Source organism: Heloderma suspectum, chromosome 2 (genome assembly GCF_057233095.1).
Source record: "Heloderma suspectum isolate Gila_16-S chromosome 2, 16-S_ref, whole genome shotgun sequence".
Lineage (NCBI taxonomy): Eukaryota > Metazoa > Chordata > Lepidosauria > Squamata > Helodermatidae > Heloderma > Heloderma suspectum.
Window position 1 is genome coordinate 33,550,030 of NC_139459.1, and position 22,474 is coordinate 33,572,503.

The 22,474-nt window shown below is 43.8% G+C and overlaps 1 protein-coding gene across 3 annotated transcripts in view; it reads left to right on the forward strand.

The window, feature by feature from the left end:
• PARP8 (poly(ADP-ribose) polymerase family member 8) overlaps positions 1–22,474 on the forward strand; it is a 207,817-nt gene that overhangs the window by 110,769 nt on the left and 74,574 nt on the right. For all 3 annotated transcript variants that reach the window (XM_084833190.1, XM_084833191.1, XM_084833192.1), the window contains 4 exons: positions 698–735; positions 9,125–9,214; positions 11,753–11,823; positions 15,765–15,842. In XM_084833190.1, the coding sequence (XP_084689316.1) occupies positions 698–735; positions 9,125–9,214; positions 11,753–11,823; positions 15,765–15,842 (277 nt within the window). The remainder of the gene's footprint in view (positions 1–697; positions 736–9,124; positions 9,215–11,752; positions 11,824–15,764; positions 15,843–22,474) is intronic.

Here is a 22,474-nt window from a genome sequence, read left to right on the forward strand (position 1 = left end):
TTTTGACCCTATGCCCTTTCTCAAATTGGATGTTTGGTGGAGACTGTTGCATAAGGAACAGATATGAAACCTTATTTTAAAAAGAAAAATATGACATACAGTTTTCACAATGATTAATTGCCTTCACTTTGTCAAAAAAATTTCCTGAAGGCAATAAGTGAATGACAGTTGTCGCTGAAGGGACAGGGTGCTCTTGCGTAAAAGATCCACCATGGTTTGAGACCAAAGACCGCAGTACACATACTGCAGGGTCAAGACTCCAGGAAAGTCATCCTGAAGGAATTCATTATTCTTAGCAAGAGTTTGGGCTGCAACCTAAATGATTTTTAGGTTGCAGCCCAAATATGTTTTCCTTTAGAAATAAAACTAAAACTAAAAGAGTAGGAGCGATAATGCGGGAAGACTACCCTGAAATGGACATTCTCCTCCCTGCATCTGCTCTCCACCTCCATTCCTGCAAAAATGTGGTTTTGGATTTGAGTTGCACTATATTAGCAGGAGGGAAAGCTAGAAATGGGCCTCCACACCATGTCAGGTTATTTATTTATTTTCACTAAGCACTTTGAAAGCTGTCAAAGTGCCTGTTTTACAGAACTGTCAGAAATCTATAAATAAATATGGACAAGTTCAGTACAATTATTTTTCTTCTGCTTCTTAGGTTTTTCCTTATCTTTCTTTTTTCTTCTTTTTTTAACAGCATATCGTATTCAGTGCACGTCTCTGAGGATTATCCAGGTAAAGTGCTACTTTCCGTGCTGCTGCCGTGATTTTAAAGATTCAACTGAAGCCATTTGAAACTCCATTATTGTGCCCCCGGATCACCTTTGTGCTAATCACATTTCCATTAGCTACTTCATTTGCACTGTTATTTCTGCTTTTCAGCCTTCGTTTCTGCTTTTCGGTGTGAGAATGAATCCAATTCATGAGAAGAAGTGGTGTGTGTGTGTGTGTGTGTGTGTGTGCGCCAAAACAGACATTACTTTGAATGTGTTTCTAGCAGCAGCTACATCTCTCTTGCCCCTACGCCCCCAATTTTACTCTGGAGTAGGCACAGGGACCCTGATCTGGATTGGGCCCCTAGTGTTGGGTGGCGGGGGGGGGGAGCTCTTAAGGTCTGGATCAGGCCTCCTGCACCTACTGTAGAGTAAAAATGAAAAGAAAACATAGCTGCTAGACACACGTTTAAAGAAATGTCTGTTCTGGCCCTAAGACAAAGAGATTTTATCTGCCTACAGCTGTCACTGTGGTAGACAGACTTCAGGCTGACTGGATCAATCTACTTTGTTTTGTTTTTGTTTTGCTTCAACCCCAAGATTCACGAACTGGACCCAAATGAAAAGTAGTGGTTTAGGGGACAAGCATACACTTAGAATGAATGAAAAGGGTATGTCTGAGCACATGCTCAGTCCAGGAATTCATTTACCATATCAGAAGGGAGTTCACAATTATTTCACCTACAAACCCACCCCTGTTTCCTGCCAAGCATTCTTCATTTCAGTGGTCCAGCTTGGGTGGAGGAACTTTTTCCATTCCTTATGGAAATTTCTCCCAGCGATGAAAGGGGATGGGCAGGAACTCCCCTCCCGTCTCTCTTGCAAGGCAGCCGCAGACAGTTTCTTCTAGCAAACCTCTTTACCCCCCACTGGTGCTGACTGCAGTTTCTGGTCTTATGCCATTCCTGCCCCCCCCCCGCTCCCCATTGCATTGTTTTCCTTTTGCCAAGTTGCAGGCTTTGCAGCCAGAACACTGTAAGCACCCATTACCTCAGGCTATCAAAAGCAAGCAGCCCAGTGCAGCCTCCAGGAAATGGGAAGGAGAAAACTCAGGCCTGGGGTGGGGGGTGTGTGTGTGAGCAGAATGAGGGCAGGGGAGGTTGTCTCAGGTAGGTTGTGCTCACCGCAGCCATTCGAGCAGAGCTGCTTGCATATCTGACCTCCCCTGTTTGGAAATCTTTCTCCATCCCTCCACACTATCACACATTGTTGAAGGGCTCTACTGCTCCCACTGTATTGGTGTACTCTGCAGTAATCTATCCTCCCATTGGTTTAAAAAACAAGAGGGTGTTTGTCCTTTTTTTTTGCTTAAAGATATATTTGGAAAACTCAGTTGTCCTACAAGAATGTCACTGGCTGTTCAACATAGCAGCAGCTGCCGTGTGCGAAAGCGCAGGCTGTACACTGTGGCATGCCCTTTTGCGTGTGCACCTGCAGTTACATCAGTGTGCACTAGAGACGAGTTGCAGCCACCTTCCGTTCAGACACTGATGTTCTAGAGGAGGGGTGGGAAACACAGAGCACATGGGCTGTGTGTGGCTCCCTCTACCCCACGCTGCACCTATTTTCTTTTTTTATCTGGAAAAGAGTTTTTTAAAAAGTCGCACTTTGCCAGTTCGGTGGTAAACCACCATAGAGGCTCAGAATGGAGAAATGTAGCTTAAAGACAAGCAAAATTGGTCCATTCTAAGCCTCTGTAGAGGCAAGCCACAATTTCATTTACTCCCATCCCATTTTTGTCAGTGTGGCAGCAGGAGTCCAGCCCATGGCTGGTTCGAGGAGAAATTGGCCTCTGGACTGCTCGAAGTTTCCCACCCCTGTTCTGGAGCATGGATGGGGGACCTGTAGCTCTCCAGATGTTGTTGGACTACAACTCCCAGCATCCCTGGACATTTGCCATGCTGGCTGGGAATGATGGGCATTGAAGTGCAACAACATCTAGGGGGTCACAGGTTTTATTTATTTTTTATTTATTTAAAACATTTATTGGCCGCCTTTCAGGGCAGATGCCCTCCCAAGGAAGCTTACAGCAGTAAAATACATAAAAACAGTTATAATATTAAAAGCGATAAAAACAAACAACAACAACAATAAAAGCCAACAATAAAACCTGCAACAATGATGACTTCAAGTGTCTCAAACTGGTTGAAAAATATATCTGGGAAGCAGAATACATTACTGAAAAGCAAGCAAATGTTTACAAATTTGCTGAATTTGCATCTATTCTTGGCACCAAATGTTGAGTTTCTTGATGATGCTGATGGGGAAGACACAAGGGTATACTCAGGACTGTTTATATCCTGCCTTACAGCCCTGCAAGTACCAAGTGCTAGTTTTAGGAATAAAAAGACAGCAATCCACAACTCAGTCCAGGGGTTGCCTCCACCAGTGATTTACTCCAAGCTGGCTGCGTTTGGAGGTTGTTAGGAATACATGACATCATGGCCATCCAGCAGCCACCCCAGAGTTTGTCAGGGAAAACCCAGATTTCCTGAGACTGCTTAAAGTCCAGTTCTTTTCCTCAAGTCGGGTTCTTGGCCATGGCCATATAGTTGTTGTGTGCCCCAGCCCCCACATGTACCTCGGTTATGCTAGCCCTACCCAGGTGTGTGCCTTTCATTGTGACTCGAGTCAAGGCGTGTTTCCTGTGTGTTTCCCATCCCTGCACAAACCAATTACTGTCTACTCGGAAGTAACTCCCATTGTGCTAATGAGGCTTGTCCCCTGAATGCCCACATCAGAATTTACAGAGTTCCCCCTCAGTTGAAATGCCACAGTTCAAAGCGCATTCCTAAATGCTCTAAAGCATGATCTCGAGGCTCCGATTCTCCGTTGTTTGGTTTATCGCCTTAGGAAGTAACTACTTCACAGCTTCATTATAGAGATTCTGTGCAGTATCAGTTTGGTTAGAAAGGAGGCTGGTTTCCCATCCTTGTGTTCTCCCCCTCCCCCCCATCTTTCCCAGCACAAGCATATGTGTGTCTACTTGGAAGTAACTCCCATTGTGCTCAATGAGGCTTGGTCCTGAAATGCAGGTGCATTTGCAGCTTCAGGGGAAAGGAGAAAGGGGGGAGAGCAGGTGGGGAGAAGCCTCTCTTATTGGTTGAGCAGCCCCTGTCAGTCAGATGACATTCACTCCACCCCACCCCACCCCACCCCAAAGTATGTTCTGTGAAGTGATTTTTAGTGGTGTGGAGCACTCCCTCATGGAGCCCTGCATGGACCAAAGCTCAACAAAGCTGATTCCTTTTTAAAAAATTGGTACTCCTCCATTTGCTTCTCCTTCCATTGTCGTGGAAACATCCCTCAGGGTAAGCCTATTAAATTCTGTGGTAAGCAGGCTATAGATGTCACAGTAATTCCAGTACATATTTATATGTTTTAGTGATAAAATGTTGATACAAAGATAGTAGTCCTATCTTCCAGAACAAGCTTACAACACACAGCTTGGAGACTCGGAGTTCCATTACTGAGAATCAATACAATATAGCACAATGACTCCTTTAGGAGTCATTATAGTTTACAGAGTATGTTCCAATGAATAAGTGCACAAGCTAATGCTCGCTGACAGACGTAAGTTGCAGAAGCGCTGGTGTCTCTGATGCTAATAGCCTGTCTGAGCTTTGTTAACTAGCAAGAGATATTACGAGACCTAAGCTGGCTGCCTTCTTTGCCCTATTTGTCAGTAATGGACGTCTGACTGAGAGGCCCAGACATTTAGTCAGGTCAGGAAGGATGACGCTCTCCCTCCCTGAACAGTGCATTCAAGTGACTTGGCTAGGGCTGTTTGCCAGCCACTGGGTCTTGCCCACCTAGTGAGAAGGCAAAGTAAATAAAATAAAAAAGGGCATCTTTGTTTCACGTTTCAGCGTATCCCACAGAAGGGTTAAACAAACTAACAAAAATGGTTGCCAAATGAGAGAGAAATGGGTTAGGAAAAAGCATTTTCACGTTTCCAAATGGGACTGAAAATCAGTGAACAGGTTTTTTTTTAAAAAAAGGTGATGGCCTCAACTAAGTGTGTTATGGATTGCAGCCTAAATCTATACATCTGATTAATGAGTATGCTTTTACCGTGTTTTCATCAGAGGCCAAGGAAAGGCCATTTCTACTGCTTGACCATTTGACTCTGGCTTGTTGAAGCTGCTTTCCTGGTCACCGTTGAAGAGGCCTGTGTACATTGATATTTGCTTGTTGTCTCCTTTTTGCTTCTCTGAATTCAGGATAGTTTCCTGTCACACCAGGATTTAGAGGCCTCTGTGACTGCGGGCCCTCATCTTCCTACTCCCCTAAGCAGCAACCCACAGGAACCATGAATGCTGAAATTCCCATTTCTGGATTTAAATTAAAACCTTTGGGACTAGGATGACATCAAAATCTCTGTATTTCTAGTATTCTTGTTTGTTTGTTCATGATGTCACATATTTGCAAAATCCTTTACAAGAGAAGATTGTTGTTGTTCAGTCGTTCAGTCGTGTCCGACTCTTCGTGACCCCATGGACCATAGCACGCCAGGCCTTCCTGTCCTGCGCTCTCTCCCGGAGCGTGCTCAAGTTCATATTCATTGCATCAGTGATGCTATCTAGCCACCTCATCCTCTGCCGTCCCCTTCTCCTTTTGCCTTCAGTCTTTCCCAGCATCAGGGTCTTTTCCAGGGAGTTTTCTCTTCGCATTAGGTGGCCAAAATACTGGAGCTTCAGCTTCATTATCTGTCCTTCCAATGAGCACTCAGGGTTGATTTCTTTTAGGATGGACTGATTTGACCTCCTTGCAGTCCAGGGCACTCGTAAGAGTCTTCTCCAGCACCACAGTTCGAAAGCATCAATTCTTCGGCGCTCAGCCTTCCTTATAGTCCAGCTCTCACAGCCATACATTACTACTGGGAAAACCATAGCTTTGATTAGACGGACCTTTGTCGGCAAGGTGATGTCTCTGCTTCTTACTATGCTGTCTAGGTTGGCCATAGCTTTCCTCCCAAGGAGCAAGCGTCTTTTAATTTCATGGCTACAGTCACCGTCTGCGGTGATCTTGGAGCCCAAGAAAGTAAAATCTGTCACTGCTGCCATTTCTTCCCCTTCTATATGCCAGGAAGTGATGGGGCCAGATGCCATGATCTTCGTTTTTTTAATGTTGAGTTTCAAACCAGCTTTTGCACTCTCCTCTTTCACCCTCAACAAGAGGCTCTTGAGATCCTCTTCGCTTTCTGCCATTAGGGTGGTATCGTCTGCATATCGGAGGTTGTTGATAATTCTCCCAGCAATCTTAATTCCGACCTCTGATTCATCCAACCCGGCATTTCTCATGATGTACTCTGCGTATAAGTTAAATAAGCAGGGTGACAATATGCAGCCTTGTCGTACTCCTTTCCCAATTTTGAACCAATCGGTTGTTCCATGTCTGGTTCTTACTGTTGCTTCTTGACCCTCGTACAGGTTTCTCAGGAGACAGGTAAGGTGGTCTGGTACACCCATCACTTTCAGAATTTGCCACAGTTTGTTGTGATCCACACAATCAAAGGCTTTAGCGTAGTCAATGAAGCAGAAATAGACGTTTTTCTGGAATTCTCTTGCTTTCTCCATGATGCAGCGAATGTTGGCGATTTGATCTCTAGTTCCTCTGCCTCTTCGAAACCCAGCTTGTACTTCCGGTAGTTCTCGGTTCGCATACTGCTGAAGCCTAGCTTGTAGGATTTTGAGCATCACCTTGCTGGCATGTGAAATGAGCGCAATTGTGCGGTAGTTTGAACACTCTTTGGCGTTGCCCTTCTTTGGAATTGGAATGTAAACTGACCTTTTCCAGTCTTGTGGCCACTGTTGAGTGTTCCAGATTTGTTGGCATATTGAATGCAGCACTTTAACAGCATCATCTTTTAGGATTTTAAATAGCTCGGCTGGAATACTGTCATCTCCGCTAGCTTTGTTGTTACTAATGCTTCCTAAGGCCCACTTGACTTCACTCTCTAGGATGTCCGGCTCAAGTTCAGTGACCGCACTATCATGGCTATCAGGGACATTCAGATCTTTCCTGTATAGTTCTTCTGTGTATTCTTGCCACTTCTTCTTAATCTCATCTGCTTCTGTGAGGTCCCTGCCTTCTTTGTCCTTTATCATGCCCGTCTTTGCACAAAACGTTCCCTTGAGATCTCCAATTTTCTTGAAGAGATCTCTAGTCTTTCCCATTCTACTGTTTTCCTCGATTTCTTTGCATTGTTCATTTAAGAAGGCCTTCTTGTCTCTCCTTGCTATTCTCTGGAACTCTGCATTCAGTTGGGTATATCTTCCCCTTTCTCCCTTGCTTTTCGCTTCCCTTCTTTCCTCAGCTACTTGTAAAGCCTCATCAGACAGCCACTTTGCTTTCTTGCATTTCTTTTTCTTTGGGATGGATTTCGTTGCTGCCTCCTTAACAATGTTACAGACCTCCGTCCATAGTTCCTCAGGCACTCTGTCTATCAGGTCTAATCCCTGAAATCTATTCCTCACCTCCACTGTATATTCATCAGGGATATGATTGAGGTCATACCTGAACGGTTTAGTGGTTTTCCCGACGTTCTTCAATTTAAGCCGAAATTTTGCAAGAAGCAGCTCATGATCTGAGCCACAGTCAGCTCCAGGTCTTGTTTTTACTGACTGTATGGAGCTTCTCCATCTTTGGCTGCAAAGGACATAATCAATCTGATTTCGATATTGACCATCTGGTGATGTCCATGTGTAGAGTCGCCTCTTGTGCTGTTGGAAAAGAGTGTTTGCTATGATCAGCATGTTCTCTTGGCAAAACTCTATTAGCTTTTGTCCTGCTTCATTTTGTACACCAAGGCCATGCCTGCCTGTTATCCCTGTGATTTCTTGACTTCCTACTTTAGCATTCCAATCCCCTATGATGAAGAGGACATCTTTTTTTGGTGTTAGTTCTAGAAGGTGTTGTAGGTCTTCATAGAACCGATCAACCTCAGCTTCTTCGGCCTCAGTGGTTGGGGCATAGACTTGAATTACTGTGATGTTGAATGGTTTGCCTTGGATTCGTACTGAGATCATTCTATCATTTTTAAGATTGTACCCCAGTACTGCTTTTCCCACCCTTTTGTTGACTATGAGTGCTACTCCATTTCTTCTAAGGGATTCTTGCCCACAATAGTAGATATGATAGTCACCTGAATTAAATTCGCCCATGCCTGTCCATTTTAGTTCGCTGATTCCCAAGATGTCGATGTTCAATCTTGCCATCTCATGTTTGACCACCTCCAGCTTACCTTGATTCATTGATCTGACATTCCAGGTTCCTAAACAATATTGTTCTTTACAGCATCGGATTTTCTTTTCACCACCAGACACATCCACAGCTGAGTGTCCTTTCGGGTTTGGCCCAGCCGCTTCACTCTTTCTGGCGCTACTTGGAAATACCCTCTGCTCTTCCCCAGTAGCATATTGGACACCTTCCGACCTGAGGGGCTCATCTTCCGGCGTCATCTCTTTTAGCCTTGTGATACGTTCCATGGGGTTTTCTTGGCAAGAATACTGGAGTGGGTTGCCATTTCCTTCTCCAGTGGACCACATTTTGTCAGAACTCCCTGCCATGACCTGTCCGTCTTGGGTGGCCCTGCACGGCATAGCTTATGGCTTCACTGAGTTACGCAAGCCCCTTCGCCACAACAAGGCAGTGATCCATGAAGGGGAAGAGAAGATTGCATAGCATTATTATAGTTTCCTTATGGCAATGGCTGGCTGAGATGCAAAGGTTACCACGAGTTTAGGAATGCCAAGAGGGATATTTTACTTCCACCACCACCCCTTTGAATAGTAGAATCCCACCTCACCCATGCCATAATCACAAACTTCTTTTGAAAAGTGTTTTAAGCTTCCAAAGCAGTTTGCTGTTGAGGTGTGTGTGTGTTGCTAATTCAGAAACACAAGTACAAAGCTCCATTAGGAACATTGAAATAGTTACACACTTCTTTGAATCTTGACCCTTTACCTCAAATACCAGAACATATTTAAATAATACAGAGATATGAAAATCAGCCAAAAAAATCCATTCCAAATCTGCAGATTGGCAGAGTTCAGTTTCCCAGGTTCTGCTTTTGAGTACTTTCTCAGCTCTGGCTCCCTTATTTCCAGAAATATTTAAGTTCACCATAGAGATGTTGGTTCATGATCCAAGAATGAACAGAATCATCGTAACCTGTGTAAATGACTCCCATCCTCTCAGAAGAGATGAGCGGTTATACATTCTTTTAGCTTAAAAGAGGAAAATTCACAGCTGTTGCAGAGCAGAGGGCCTGGAGAGTGCATGTGGGCTTTGCATTAAGTCTTTATATTTATATTAAATACAGGATTTGTGTTTTTTCCCTTTTGCAGATAATACCTACGTGTCCAGTTCAGATAACGATGAAGATGTATTAGTTACAACAGAGCCAATTCCAGTAATTTTCCACCGAATTGCTACAGGTAATACTGAGATAGCCAAGCTCCGTATCATATTATCCATTTAATAAGGCAGTTGGAATATGATAGCAGATAGAATATGACTTTTGTTTAGTTGGAGTACTCCATTTTTGCTAGCAAAGCTCCCTGAGCCAAAGAAGTTCTGTTCAATACTCTTCAAGGCTTATCAAGGCAAAAGACAGCAAACTTATTATTATGTAATAATATTCAATGGAGGCTGGTGGCTGCGATTTCGGTGGGGCTGTGAATCCATTCTGGTTTTTTTTTTCAGATCCAGCCAGAACTCTGAAAAAGCTATTGAAGATGCTGAACAATATCCCCAAAATAGTTCTGGCTGGTTCTGACTAAAACCTAGAATGGATTCACAACTCCACTGGAATCAGAGCCACCAGGCTCCACTGAGCTTATTCCACTGATTCATATGTCCAGGGTCTTAATCAATCACACATGGCCAAGTCCAGGGCAGTAGGTGCAAAGGGCAGATGGTGGCATGTCAGGGTTGGATTAGCCCACCCTTCCCCAAGCTGGTGCCCTCCAGAAGTTTTGGCCTACAACTCCCAATATCCCTGTTGATTGGCCATGTTGGCAGGGCCTGATGGGAATTATAGTCAGAAACATCTGTGGGGTACCAGGTTGGGGAAGGCTGGTACAAGGTAACAGAGAGAGACGTCTTGAATGCTGACAGAGGGGTGGTAGACCACACCAGTAGATGCCAGCATGGTTTCCATGACTGCCAGGCTGATGATGCTTCGGAAAAGCAAAGGCTGAAGGAGGTACTTTTGAGACTAGACATGACAAAACTCTAGGAGGAATTGCTAAGGATCAGCTGCTTAGTATTTAACATATAAAGATTCCCTGGTTAGTATTTAGTACTTGGCTTTACTAATGAAGGGCAATTTTAATAATACATTCAGGCTATAATCCTGTCACCTGGGAGTAAGTCCCATTGGGTTCCACTGAGTAAGCTAATGGGACTTACTTGAGTAGAGTTACATCGTCATCATCATTAACATTTCTATACAAAAGCTATAACATTATAAACATTATAATACAGCATTATAATAAACATGGTCTAAAATGTTTAAGACACGAAATTTAGAACAATCAAACAGCTAAAAACAATTTCAGTACACAATTTCAATAACAGACCTGTTCAAGACAGCCAACATAAGTGACCCGTCATATGCCATTAAATGCCTAGGAGTAGAGGACAGTACCTGGTACTGAACCTGGTACTGAAAAGATGACAGTTTTGGCGCCAAGTGTTCTTGGGCCAGCTCCGGTTGGCCACAGTAAATGCAGCCTATTTTCTTATACACAATTTGTCTGTTTTTATTCATTAATTTTGTATTTTTTATCTAGAGTAAATGACAATTTTTTCTCCATAAATAAAAATGAAAATTATATTTAGCATCCATTTACTTTAGTTCTACATGAATCGTAATTAAGGTCAACAGCTCAGATGTGCTTATAACATACCTTATGCATTAATTTTAAAATGGCACTGTTAACACTAGCTGGTGGGGAAAATGAAGATTTATAAGGGTATGAAAAATTTGCTTAGGGATGGTGCACTGCACTTCCAACAGGGAGGGCAATGCATGTTTCCCCCTGGGGTAGGTTATTCACACCCATTTTGTAACGTTTTGAGTGCCTTGTCAGAGATTATCACCAGAGCCTCCACACCCCTGCCAGATGTTTCTGACAGCCACAGTGCAAGACTGCCAAGACTCAATGGATGGCAGCAACCTGTATGAAAAGGGACCCTAAATAGCACCTTTGCGCATAGAGAATTCAGTTTGAGGAGTCTGATTTCCTCAGAGCATCCTTGAGGATTGTGCACCAGTTCTTAGACTAGCCTTGTTGTCAGCAGCAGAATCCTGGACTATACAACCATTTTCAGGGGCAGCACCAAGGGTAGACATGGACAGGCCAAGGGCTCATTGACAAGAGCCCCCCGGAGTTGCTTCTCCTGTTCACCATTGCAACCTGCTTGTTCACCTGCCTCTCGCTCTGGCCCAGACAGCGGTGGTGGTGAGAAGGAAGAGTGGTAAATGCCACTGCCTACATGCTCAGAGGCTCTCTGCCTGTCAAGCAAGCAAGTGGTAGCAATGATGAGAAAGAGGGTGAGGAGCAATAGCAGCTGGTGGCAAGGATGGTGAGGAGGTACACTCACTGAAAGAGGCAGCCCATTGGGTGTGTCTCACTCACCCATCTCCCCCCCCCCACCTTTCACTTTCTAAACTTCAGTATAAAAGAGGGACAGTAGCTCAGTAGTATATCATGTGCTTTCCATGCAGAAGCTCCCAAGTTCAGTTCCTGGCATTTCCAGTTAAAAGGATCAGAAAGCAAGTGATGTGAAAGGCCATTATTGGAGACCCTGAAAATCTGCTGCTAGATGAACAGATAGTCTGTCTATAAGGCAGTATAGTTCTGTTTCACGATTGTTTATTTATATTAAAGTCCAAGCTGATTGAACGTTAGCTTAGCACTCCTTACTTGCTAACGTTGTTCTCCCCCGCTTTTTTTCTTTTCTTTTAGAATTGCAGAAAACCAGTGATGTCAACTGTTGCTTATCCATAAAATCAAAGTTACAAAGAGAAAATGGAGAGGTACAGTATTGCTTGATAAGTGCAATTCTTGCAGCGAGCAGAGCAGAGAGGAAGCTAACAAGATGGAAAGCTGGATAAAACACTTCCTCCAAGTTAGCCTGGTCAAATAAAGTACATAGACGCTGGCGTTTATCCAAAGGTCGTTGTGCTCTTCCATGGAATGCTATAAGTTGTCCCTGCCAGTGAAGCGAATAGGGCAACGTGGTGCCGGTGGAACTGGTGTGTGCACTTTCTCATGCGAATAAGAATCCACGGGATAGTTCTATCATAAATAAAAGACACATGTTCAAAAAAAGAAATACAAATAGTGTGATAAGAATGTAAGAAGAGCCCTGGTCTGACTTCGTATAGGAAAGGAAAGGTTCCTCCTGTGCAAGCACCGGGTCATTACTGACCCCTAGAGGGACGCCGCTTGCGCTGGCGTTTTCATGGCAGACTATAGCGGGGTGGTTTGCCATTGCCTTCCCCAGTCGTGACCACCTTTCCCCCAGCAAGCTGGGTCCTCATTTTACCAACCGACCTCGGAAGGATGGAGGGCTGAGTTGACCTGAGCTGGCTACCTGGGACCCAGCTTCCGCTGGGATCGAACTCAGGTCGTGGGGAGAGTTTCAGTTGCAATACTGCCACCTACCACTCTGCGCCACACTGATGGTGTGACTGCTCTCAACGTTGCTGTTTTATGCACCTTCTGGATGAGGTGCACAAGAATAATGTTTGGGGGGAACAACAAAAAGTCTTATGGCATCATAAAGATTAATACACAGAGGGAGAAATCCTACTGGGATAGGCTGCCTCCGAACTCGGAGACAACCACCTATCCAGTGCAGGGCAGGGGTAGCGCAGAGGGGATTGTCCTGTGCTTCAGCTGCTCTGCGTTTGTGGCCAGACAGCCGATTCCAGCTGTCTAGCTGCGGGAAGGGGGAGCAGGGGAGGAGGCTGCCGGATGACACATTGGATGTGTCGTGCTGGCATTTCTGCCTTCTCCACCCTGGAACGCCCCATTTTTGCTACTCTGCGCTCCTCTTCCCACAGAGCATAGGGCTGTTCTGATCTGCCTGTGAGGCAGTGCGGGAGGGGGGGAAGGTCGGTTCCCAGAACTGATGTATCCTATGGCTGTCTGGTCACTGACTAGCAGCCATAGGATTGCCCCCTTATTGTGGTGTTCATCTTTTTTCTACTTCTTGGTGATTCAATGAGCTTGATTCTGAAAGTACATGCTGCAATCAGTGTGTTAGTCCTTAAAGTGCCACAGAACTGTGTTGCTTTGATCCACGTGCTTCTTAAGACCTGTAGCCTGACATGTAGGTCAGCATTATTTTGAGAGGTAGGGAAGGGGCTATAGGGTATATCCTTTGCATGCAAAAGTTCCCATATCCAATCCCTGGTGCCTCTAGATAGGGATGGGGAAGACTCCTGTGTGAAATGCTGGAGAGCTGCTGCCAGTCAGTGTATGTAGACTGAGACGGAGGGACCAGTGGTCTAACTTGGTATAAGGCAGCTCCCTGTGTTCGTCAGAGTGCTAATTTCATGTTGGCAGAGCCTACCTTTAGACCCAAAGGGGCTTAGGAAGGCCTGGTCAAGGAGGGTTTTTTTTTTACCAAGTTCAAAAGAAAGGATACAATATTTTAGGTCTTTCTCTTACACGAAATGAATTGCTGTGTAACTCTCATTCATTTCACTGGGAATTGGCCAAGAACTGTGCTCAGTTATGTTCACAGCATGATCTTCCATTTTATGATTCTTTCATCTGTGTTGACACTTTATTTGGGAAGGCTCCCTGGTTTGTGCAAACCGTAAATGTTGCAGCATGTTTCTCCTTTAGCTAAGGTCATTTATAAGGAGAAAATAAAATAAACCATAATAACTCCCCACCCATTGAAACACACACACACACACACCCCTCATTCTTTTATATTGCCTGTCTGTATGATTGTCCTGAATTTGAAGATAACCATAACAGAAAGTTGGATTAGATTCACAAGGCATGGAAACTGTTGGCAAATGGAATGTGATTTTGAGCAGATATCTTTCCCCTCCTACAGTTACATAGGTGATCCCCATTCAGTTAAGGACCTGTGTAAAAGGCAGGAATGAAGAATGTGTAATAGTCTAGATCAAAAATGGTTTTGATCCAAGAGGGAAATGCAGGCAATAAGATTCCAATATATACAATAGTGTAGTCATTATGTCAACTTCAGAGATATGACATTGCTAGTTATTCGCTATGCATACTCTGTGCTGCTCAGTGTTTGTGGAGCTTTATTTGAATAGCAGTCCTCCTAGTTATCGAGCCCTCTGATGGTCCAAATGCTAAGATTTCTCCCAAATAAATAAATGGAGGAAGCAACTCTTCTAGTACAAGCTATATTGCAATGCAGCCCTGGAAAATTATTTTCAGTTTCTCAGCATCTGTATCTTATTCTTAGGCAGTGGCCTGAAAGAGAGATGGAAAAATATTAAAATTCTTAGGTACCAGCATCCTTCATAATTAGGACTTAAAAAAACAAAAGCAAAACCTTTGCTCCTTGATTTCTCTGCCCCTGTTCTTCTGTACTAATGTAAGTCTATTTCACAGCGTCAAAAAGTGAAACAATGTAAAACACAGTATTTTTAAAGAACTGAAGGATTGAAAAGCCTGGGAGAATAAAAAGAATTTCTCCTGGTGCTCAAAAGACCACAATGTATGCACCAGATGAGCTTCTCTGGGGAGATCATTCCACAACTGAGGTGCTACCACTGAAAAGGTCCTCCCCTTAGTAGCCACCAACCTGCCTCACCTCATTTAGTCGGAGCAACTGAAGGAGGGCATCTGAAGATGATTTTAGGAGCTGGGCAGATTAAAAGATGAACCTTCAGGATCCCATGAAAAAGACAAGGATGTACTGAGTATTAAATGTGATTTGGGCATGTGGTGGATTGGTCAGACAGCTGCCACACCACAACTATACTCAATCTAGGCTGACAGAGTCATGTCTTACTTGTGATTTTCCCACAGGCAGCTGCTTGACCACTATGGGAACAGAATGATGGACTAGATCGACCCTTGGTCTGATCCAGCATGGCTCTTATGCTCTCCAGTTTGTGTGCATGATACAGTTGGCTTAAAGGATTGCTCAGGAGGTTTCAAAGACAGAAAGAGAGAGAGAGAAAGTGAGAGAGTCAGGGAAAAAGGAAGGTCTATATTGACTTAAAGTATAGGAGTTTTGATAGTATTATTGTCATCCCACCAGTACAGGGATGATTGCTCAGTAAGAGGACTACACAAAAACCTACACAAAAACCTGAAATCCATTGACATAACAAGCCAAGTACTCAGTGTTAATTTGGTTGATTAATTTGTTTGGGCAAAATAATTAGGGGCTTTTTGAGTAAAGTATATATGCGCTTCTAAGAAATATAGTGTGAAGGGTTGAGCCATCCTTGGCATTCCCCTCCAGAGCTCTTTTGCAGTGTTACCAAAGATACTTTTCTAACCACCAGTAAACTGGCTTCCTTTCGTGTCGCCCTCTGATGACACCACCAGCTAGCTTTATGTTTCCTTCAGTTAAGCTCCTGTTGGCCTCTCCAGGGTCCTACTCTCTGCCATTCTTACATGGGATACTTGGGCTGGTATGGCAGTGGGCCAACGTTGATAGAGGTGTCGCCTTGCCAGAGTGATGTATTATTATTATTAATAATAATAAATTTGTATAGTGCTTTCTAGCATTCAAAGCACTATTTGTCATTTTTACAGCTGAGAGAAAGTGGCTTGCCTATTTGCACATAGTGAGTTGATGGCAGAGGCAAGATTCGAACTGGGAACTTCCTGATACATAGCACAATTTTAACCAGTTCTCAGTTAGTATAATTCTTAATTGAAAAGGAGGATGGTAAAAGAAAAAGATGCCATTCATCAGTTTTTCTCTGTCCATCCTTCTTTTCTTTCCTTTTTTTTTAACCAGGAGTCAAGGCACAGTAGTGCGGTTGAAGAAGATTCGGAAGGGGATAATGACTCAGAAGAGTTTTACTATGGAGGGCAGGTAAGAGATGATTTATTATCCATCTAGTTGAAAGCTAAATATGGAAAAATACAATGAATGACTTATGTCCTATTGATTTCAATGGGTCTGCTCCAAGTTTGACTTAAGCCTGGACCCAACCCAATAATAATAAATTAATAACTGACAATTTGCTGCCTTTTCATGACACCAAATGACTGCTGCTTGAGGTGGTTTCCTCACCCTTCCTAGTGGTAGGGCCGGCCCCACAGCTACATAATCTCCTTGGCAGCTCTTTTTTCCTCTTTGTTTAGGAAGATATATCTACTTTAGAAAAGTTTTCTAAGAAAAACACCAGATGAGTTTGGATTTTGCCCATCGATGGAGATAGCCCTTGAACAGATTGAGCTGTACCGTCACTTCTTGACATGTGGAATTCAGTGGCATGGCATTGATTTTAACCTGACATTTGATTTCACTAATTGTTTGAACTTGCATGATCACAGTTGTGTGTGCATGTGTGTGGACATGATCGTGTGAACTGGCTCCCTGTTGTGGCAAGCTTTGTTTCTATAATTTGCTTTAGGACTCTTCTGATGTTTTTTTTTCTAAGCCATGTTGTGTTGCCCCAGCTGTGGGCGTTGAACTCTTAGGTTAGAAGTGCCAAGATAGTGATAAATCAGACTCAAAGGTTTGCTTACAAGGAGACTTTATTGGGTAACATACAGCACACAGGCGTACCCAATGGTTGGATCAGACAGCTTCTCTGAACCATGAGCCACTGGGTGCAATGGGTCTTATACGCTACAGGTTAGCAATAAGCAGCGTTTCAGCAGCACACGCCCCTAGCGTTCATTCTCAGCCTAAACTAATAGCACTTGGTTCTCAAGCATAGCCATCTGCAGCTTTAAGGTAAACAAACTCCACTTCTCAGGCACATCAGAGATAAAGACTCTCCTCGTTAGCAAGGAATGCACCAAGAAAGCTGTTATCGGCCTTTTGACTCATCTGCACATTCTCAGAGGCTTACTAGCATGGGAATTGCACCAGTAATGAACTTAGGCAAGCATTATGGATTTCTAGGCCCCTCTAACGCTATAAATGACTTGGCTATGCTCTTGGGGCCAATACACAAGTGCATGCTTACACATGTAATGTATTGAGCACACTTATAAGATGGAAGGAGTGCTTAACAAAGTCTGTTTTCCTGAAGAGAAAAAAAAAAGCATTCATGGTTTAGGAGTTCTTCTGTTGTTTGTTTCTAAGACGTATGCATGCTCACACATGTAAAGTGTTAAGCACACATACCTAGAAATGATATAACAAAGTCTGCTTCCAGAAAAGAAAAGACAAAGGGCACAATCCTATGTGTTGCACCCCCGTGAGATGGAAGCCCCCAAATCTGGAGGTTTCTGAGCTTCCAATGCCCTGCTGAGCAGCTGCTGGCAGACAGAGGCAATTTTCACCTCTCCATCCTCTGTGTTTGGCATTTTTCTCTAGATAGGCTTCTGAGCCCATCTAGAGAGGGCACACTGGTGGGGGCGGGATTGGAGCTGGAGAGACTATAGGATTCCTTGCATCCTGGCCTTTCCTCTCTTCTCCCCTCCCTTCCCCACCCACTGGAATGCCCCCTCTTTCCCTCTGAGGCTGCATTTGTGGCCTTGGGAAGCAGCTGGTACAGTTCTTTCCATGAAGGACGCAGGGGAATGGGGGAGGGATGGAGAAGAATGGGACACTGGAGTCCCTCTTCTGAGGTCAGAGGTGTGTCTACAGCCTTAGAAGGGGGACCCCAAAGATTCCTATGATCCCTTGGATGCTGTCCCAGGACCATAGGATAGCTCTCCCCATCAATTTCACAAAGTTATGCAAAGTGTGTTACTTTTCTTGTGTTCCATTGACATGAATCTTAAAATGTGAGTATTATTATCAAAGTTCCATATATTGATCCTTAGCATATTTATTTGGGAATGAACTCCAATAATTCCACTGACATTTAACTTCCAAGTAAGTGTACTTAAGATCACAGTTTTAGCAAAATGATATGCAAACCAGGCCCTATGTTCAATCCATTGGGCTAAAAATACATACCAGTATATTTCAATGTTGAAAAAAAGTCAGTTACGTAACTTTTTTCATTCCAAAGTCCATTATAGTAGTCTTTATGTCTGATTCACCTTGAGATTTGCTGATTATTTTCTTTTTTCTTTTTCTTTTTTTTTTTAAAGGCTGCATATCTGTCTCTTTTCTTGCTCCTTCAGTGGAATCGAAAATACTAGCACAGCCTGCTCCCAAAGAGAAATGAAAGCTCTGTCCCTGTTCTAGCCTTTTTTATGAGCACCATGAAAGGTTTGATTAGAACACTTGCTTCAACTTGTCTTTCTTGGTGCTCCAAAGTCACTTCTCATGCTTTATGCTCTTTTGTAAAAGATAGTTTAAAATGAAATGTCAGTCAGTTTGTAGAGACAGTAATGAAATATTGTTGAGGATATTGCTCCTTTTTTTCTTTTTTCTTTTTTTGAGAAAGTCCTCTAAACCAGCCTTTCCCAACCTGGTGTCTTCTTTATGTGTTGGACATAAAGAAGCCAGCATGGGCAATGAAGGGAGTTGTAGTCCAATACATCTGGAGGGCACCAGGTTAGGGAAGACTGCTTAAAATGCTGAATTGTTACATTTTGGGCCTTTCTGGGTAACTATCAAACCTACTTCATTTTTTTGCGTTTTGCTTCATTTTTTTATTCCCTTTACATAAAACTTGCCTTGCTGGATCAGATGAAAGACCCCATCTGGTGCAGAGCTCTGCCTCTGACAGTCACCAACCTGGTGCCTGTAGATGCTCACAAGCAGAAGGTATTAAGGCGATGGCACCCTTAGTCTACACACTTTCATTTATAGCAGAAGCCTTGCTCTGCTTCCCACTGCGATAAGAAATGGTGCTGGTGGGTATGCAGGATACAGTACTGGTGCCCAGGCAATGAAACTCTGCCTTAGTATATCCAGCTGGCTCCCCCTCTGTGCCTTTAAGTGTCAATTAAAAATATTGTTCTGATGAGTATTTTAGCAGACCATTCTTGGAGGATTTGTTGTCTTCCCTTGATTTATCATCCCTGCTGCTGCTTCTGTTTCTATGGCTTATTGATAGTAGTGTTGTGATGGTTGTTGGCTGCCTAGAGGGTTACTTTCTGGGAATGCAAAGGCTGGCTATAGTTAGTTTAATAATCCACCAGCCAACCAACCAACCTATGATTCACTAAGAAAATGAAAAATGAAAAGCTAAGCATGTAATAAGCCTGTGCTTTTCAAGCAGCAAAAGGAAAAGAAAATGTAAACACACTTACCTGTCTCTAAGTGCTCAATCCTGCAGCTGATGCTCCCAATAGATGGAAGGCTGTGAGACTGGAGCACTTCATCCATCCTATGCCTTGCCAGCAAGTGTCAGGCATGGCGGGAGGAGGACAGGAGTGATTTTGCCTCCCATTCTTCCTAAAAAAAAGAAGAAGTAAGCCCCAAGCCCATCTAGCTCACTTATTGGCAGGGGGCAAGGATGGGTGACAGAGAGGCCGTAGGATCCTGCAGATCTTGGCCCCTCCCCGACCACTGGACAGCCCCTCTTTTTGATTTCTGCAAGGTAATCCAAGGTCTGTCTTGCAACCTCAGAAAGCATCTGCTTAAGTGCTTCCTGCGGAAGCTGTGAGGGGAGGAGCGGGGAAGGATCCGATGTCGGATTTCCCCCTCCTGAGGTTGTTGGAGTGTCTGTGGCCTCAGGAGGGTGAATCTGAAATATCCTGTAGTCCCTGGGATGCTCTCCCAGGAACTATAGGAATGCTCTGCCTGAATGTGTGAGGAATTTGATATTTGTGAATTTGGCTATGAACTCGCCTGGTCTGCAGCTCCCGGAACGTGCAGATTGAAGCATAGTTATTCTCTGAATGTCATACTTCTCCAAATTTTGCAATGCAGGCTCAAAAAAATACCAACACATACATAAAAATGTGTAATTTTAAAGGATAAAATGCATTTAGAATTGTGCATTTTAAAAGAACAATGCATTTAGAAATGTGTATTTTGTGAGAAAACATGTTCAAAAATATATATTGAAATAAAAATTTAAATTTAAAAAAATCATGCAGATTTTTTTTTAAATGGCAAATTAATACAGAAACAGGACAGAATGGACTTATGAATTAACACATGCAAAAGTGAGAAGGAATGTAAATAGGCTGATCCATCCATCTGTACCTGTCACTCAGATAATTCTTGTCTTTTTAGTAGTCAGAACTGAATAGAGCTGAAAAGAAGGGCTTTGAGTGACTGAAAGATCATGAGGCAGTGGCGGCAAAGAAGAAAACTCTGCTTTGATCTTTGATAAAAGGGTTTCTTTACTCTTGCTAGTCACCTGTGCAGAGTTCCTCAGGGAAAAAAAAATGTTTTCCTTCTCTCGAACAACAGCCAGAAATCTATATCATGTCTCGCTTTAATGGCTCATCTCTTCTAAACACGATCTTTTCAGATGCAAGAAAGCAATACCTTTTATCTTTGCCAGAATTTCACTTTTCACTGTCACTGTCTTTGTTAGCTCTTTCTGGAAATAACAACAGAGTTGCAGTTGTCCAGGAAAAAGCAAACAAACACGCACACATTTACAGTTCAGTTTCTGCCACGCTGCTCTTGAAATCTACCCAATGATACACACAACAAATCTACATTTGAACTTGCCACTCATCAGCTGTTTGTACACATTTCTCCTTAGATTAGGGGAAACGGTGCCTGCTTTCCCTGTAGCATTTGCCAGCATGGAATTAGATTCTGCTCCTACTCATTAGAGATGCTGTGTTAGAAAGCCTTTCTAAGATGTCTTGATACTCAAATATCCAGCCCATATTTTTCCTCAGTTGGATAGCCCCAAGTATTTATATGTAAAGAAGTGGTTATGAAAGAGTATGCAGACACTCATCCCCTCGCCCTGTCACAGAAAAGACTTATTTAAACACGCATAGAGGGAAACATGTCTTTAAAAGTTCTCAGACCGACGGAGAACACAAACCTAGACACAGAAAGTCTGTGCACACACCCAAAGGCAGATCTAAAACACATAGACTCTGAGACCAGAGATAACAGTGAGTATATGGGGCAGCCTGACTTGGCCTGTGCCGGTGAAGAGTGGCCACTCTCCCTGGTGCAGGCCAAGTAACTTCTCGTGGCCTCCAGGGAGGTGTCAAGAGCCACACAAATTTATTTTTTAATTTATTTCTATACCACCCAATAGCTGAAGCTCCCTGGGTGGTTCACAAAAATTAAAACCACAAAGCACAGCATAAAACAATATAAAATATGAAAGCTTAAAACCACAGTATAACAGTACAGCCAGAATAAAACCTAGTAGCAATGCAGAGATTTAAAATACAGATTTAAAACACCAGTGCAAAAAGACTAGGAAGCTAAAATGCTATAATACTGGGAGAATAAAAAGGAATAAAAAGGCACCAGAAGGAGTACAATGTAGGTGCGAGGTGAACTTCTCTAGGGAGCTCATTCCACAACCAGGGTACCACAGCAGAAAAGGCCCTCTTCCTGGTAGCCACCCGCCTGTCAGGTTTCTCTTTTGTCCCTGCTGAACTTCAATAGCCAAGTCAAAACACAGACAAGAGGCTTCTATCCATGACTCTTTAATCCTTTTACTTCAATGGGTCATACAGATACTAATTGTCAGTAACTCACAGTCTACAAAGGAAATGCCTTCAGGGAGTTCAAAGGGAAGCCAGGAAGGTTGAAAGTTGCCTACCATTTGAGAAAAGGTGGGCACGCTTTCCTAACTTAAGGGGTATGGGGGGGATCTCCCTCTGTCTCGTGAGGTATCTACACATAGCTGTTCCCACCGAGCCAATCGGGCAGATCGCCTAAGCTCTGCCCCTGCCATCTCTCTCTTGGCCCTGCGTCTGCTCCTGGCATCTAAGAATTCAGGCTGTCCAAGCCCCACCTCTCCCTGTTCGCTGTCTCTCACAGGGGTCTGTGAAGAGAGGCTCTCTCCGTCCAGCTAGACTATTGAAACCTGAGGAGTCTGTCTCTCTCTGTCTGGAAGAGTCTGGGAAAGTTCCTCCCCCACGTTTTGTGGTTCCTCTTCGGAATCTGAGCTACTGTGCCGCTGCCTATGCTCAGAGGCACCCCTGACACTGCCTCACTTCCTTTGGCAGGGCTCACGGAGGAGGACCCCTGAAGATGGTCTTAGGGTCCGGGCAGGCACATATGGGAGGAGGCGATCCTTCAGATAACCTGGCCCCAAGTCATTTAGGGCTTTGAACGTTAATACCAGCGCTTTGAATCGGGCCCGGATATTGACTGTCAGCCAGTGCAGCTGGAAAAGTACTGGCACAAAGCCACAGCCTCCAGTGGTGCCAGGGGAAGCAACTCCTTCGCCCAGCGCTGGCTGAGTTTCTTTATCTGCCATGAAGAGTTCCTCCTTCCGGCATGGAGAGAAAAAAGGGGGATATCAGGTGGTGGGACCACACACCCTGACATCATCTGGTCCGCAGCATGCCTGGTGAAGGGCAATCAGAGCAGCCCATTTTCAACATTCTCAGAGACACAGCAGTGTTGTTGTTGTTGCTTCCTTCAGTGGGCATGGTGCATAGGTCAATTCAATTCCAGTTCTTTGTGCATAGAACAATAGTTAGGGAAAT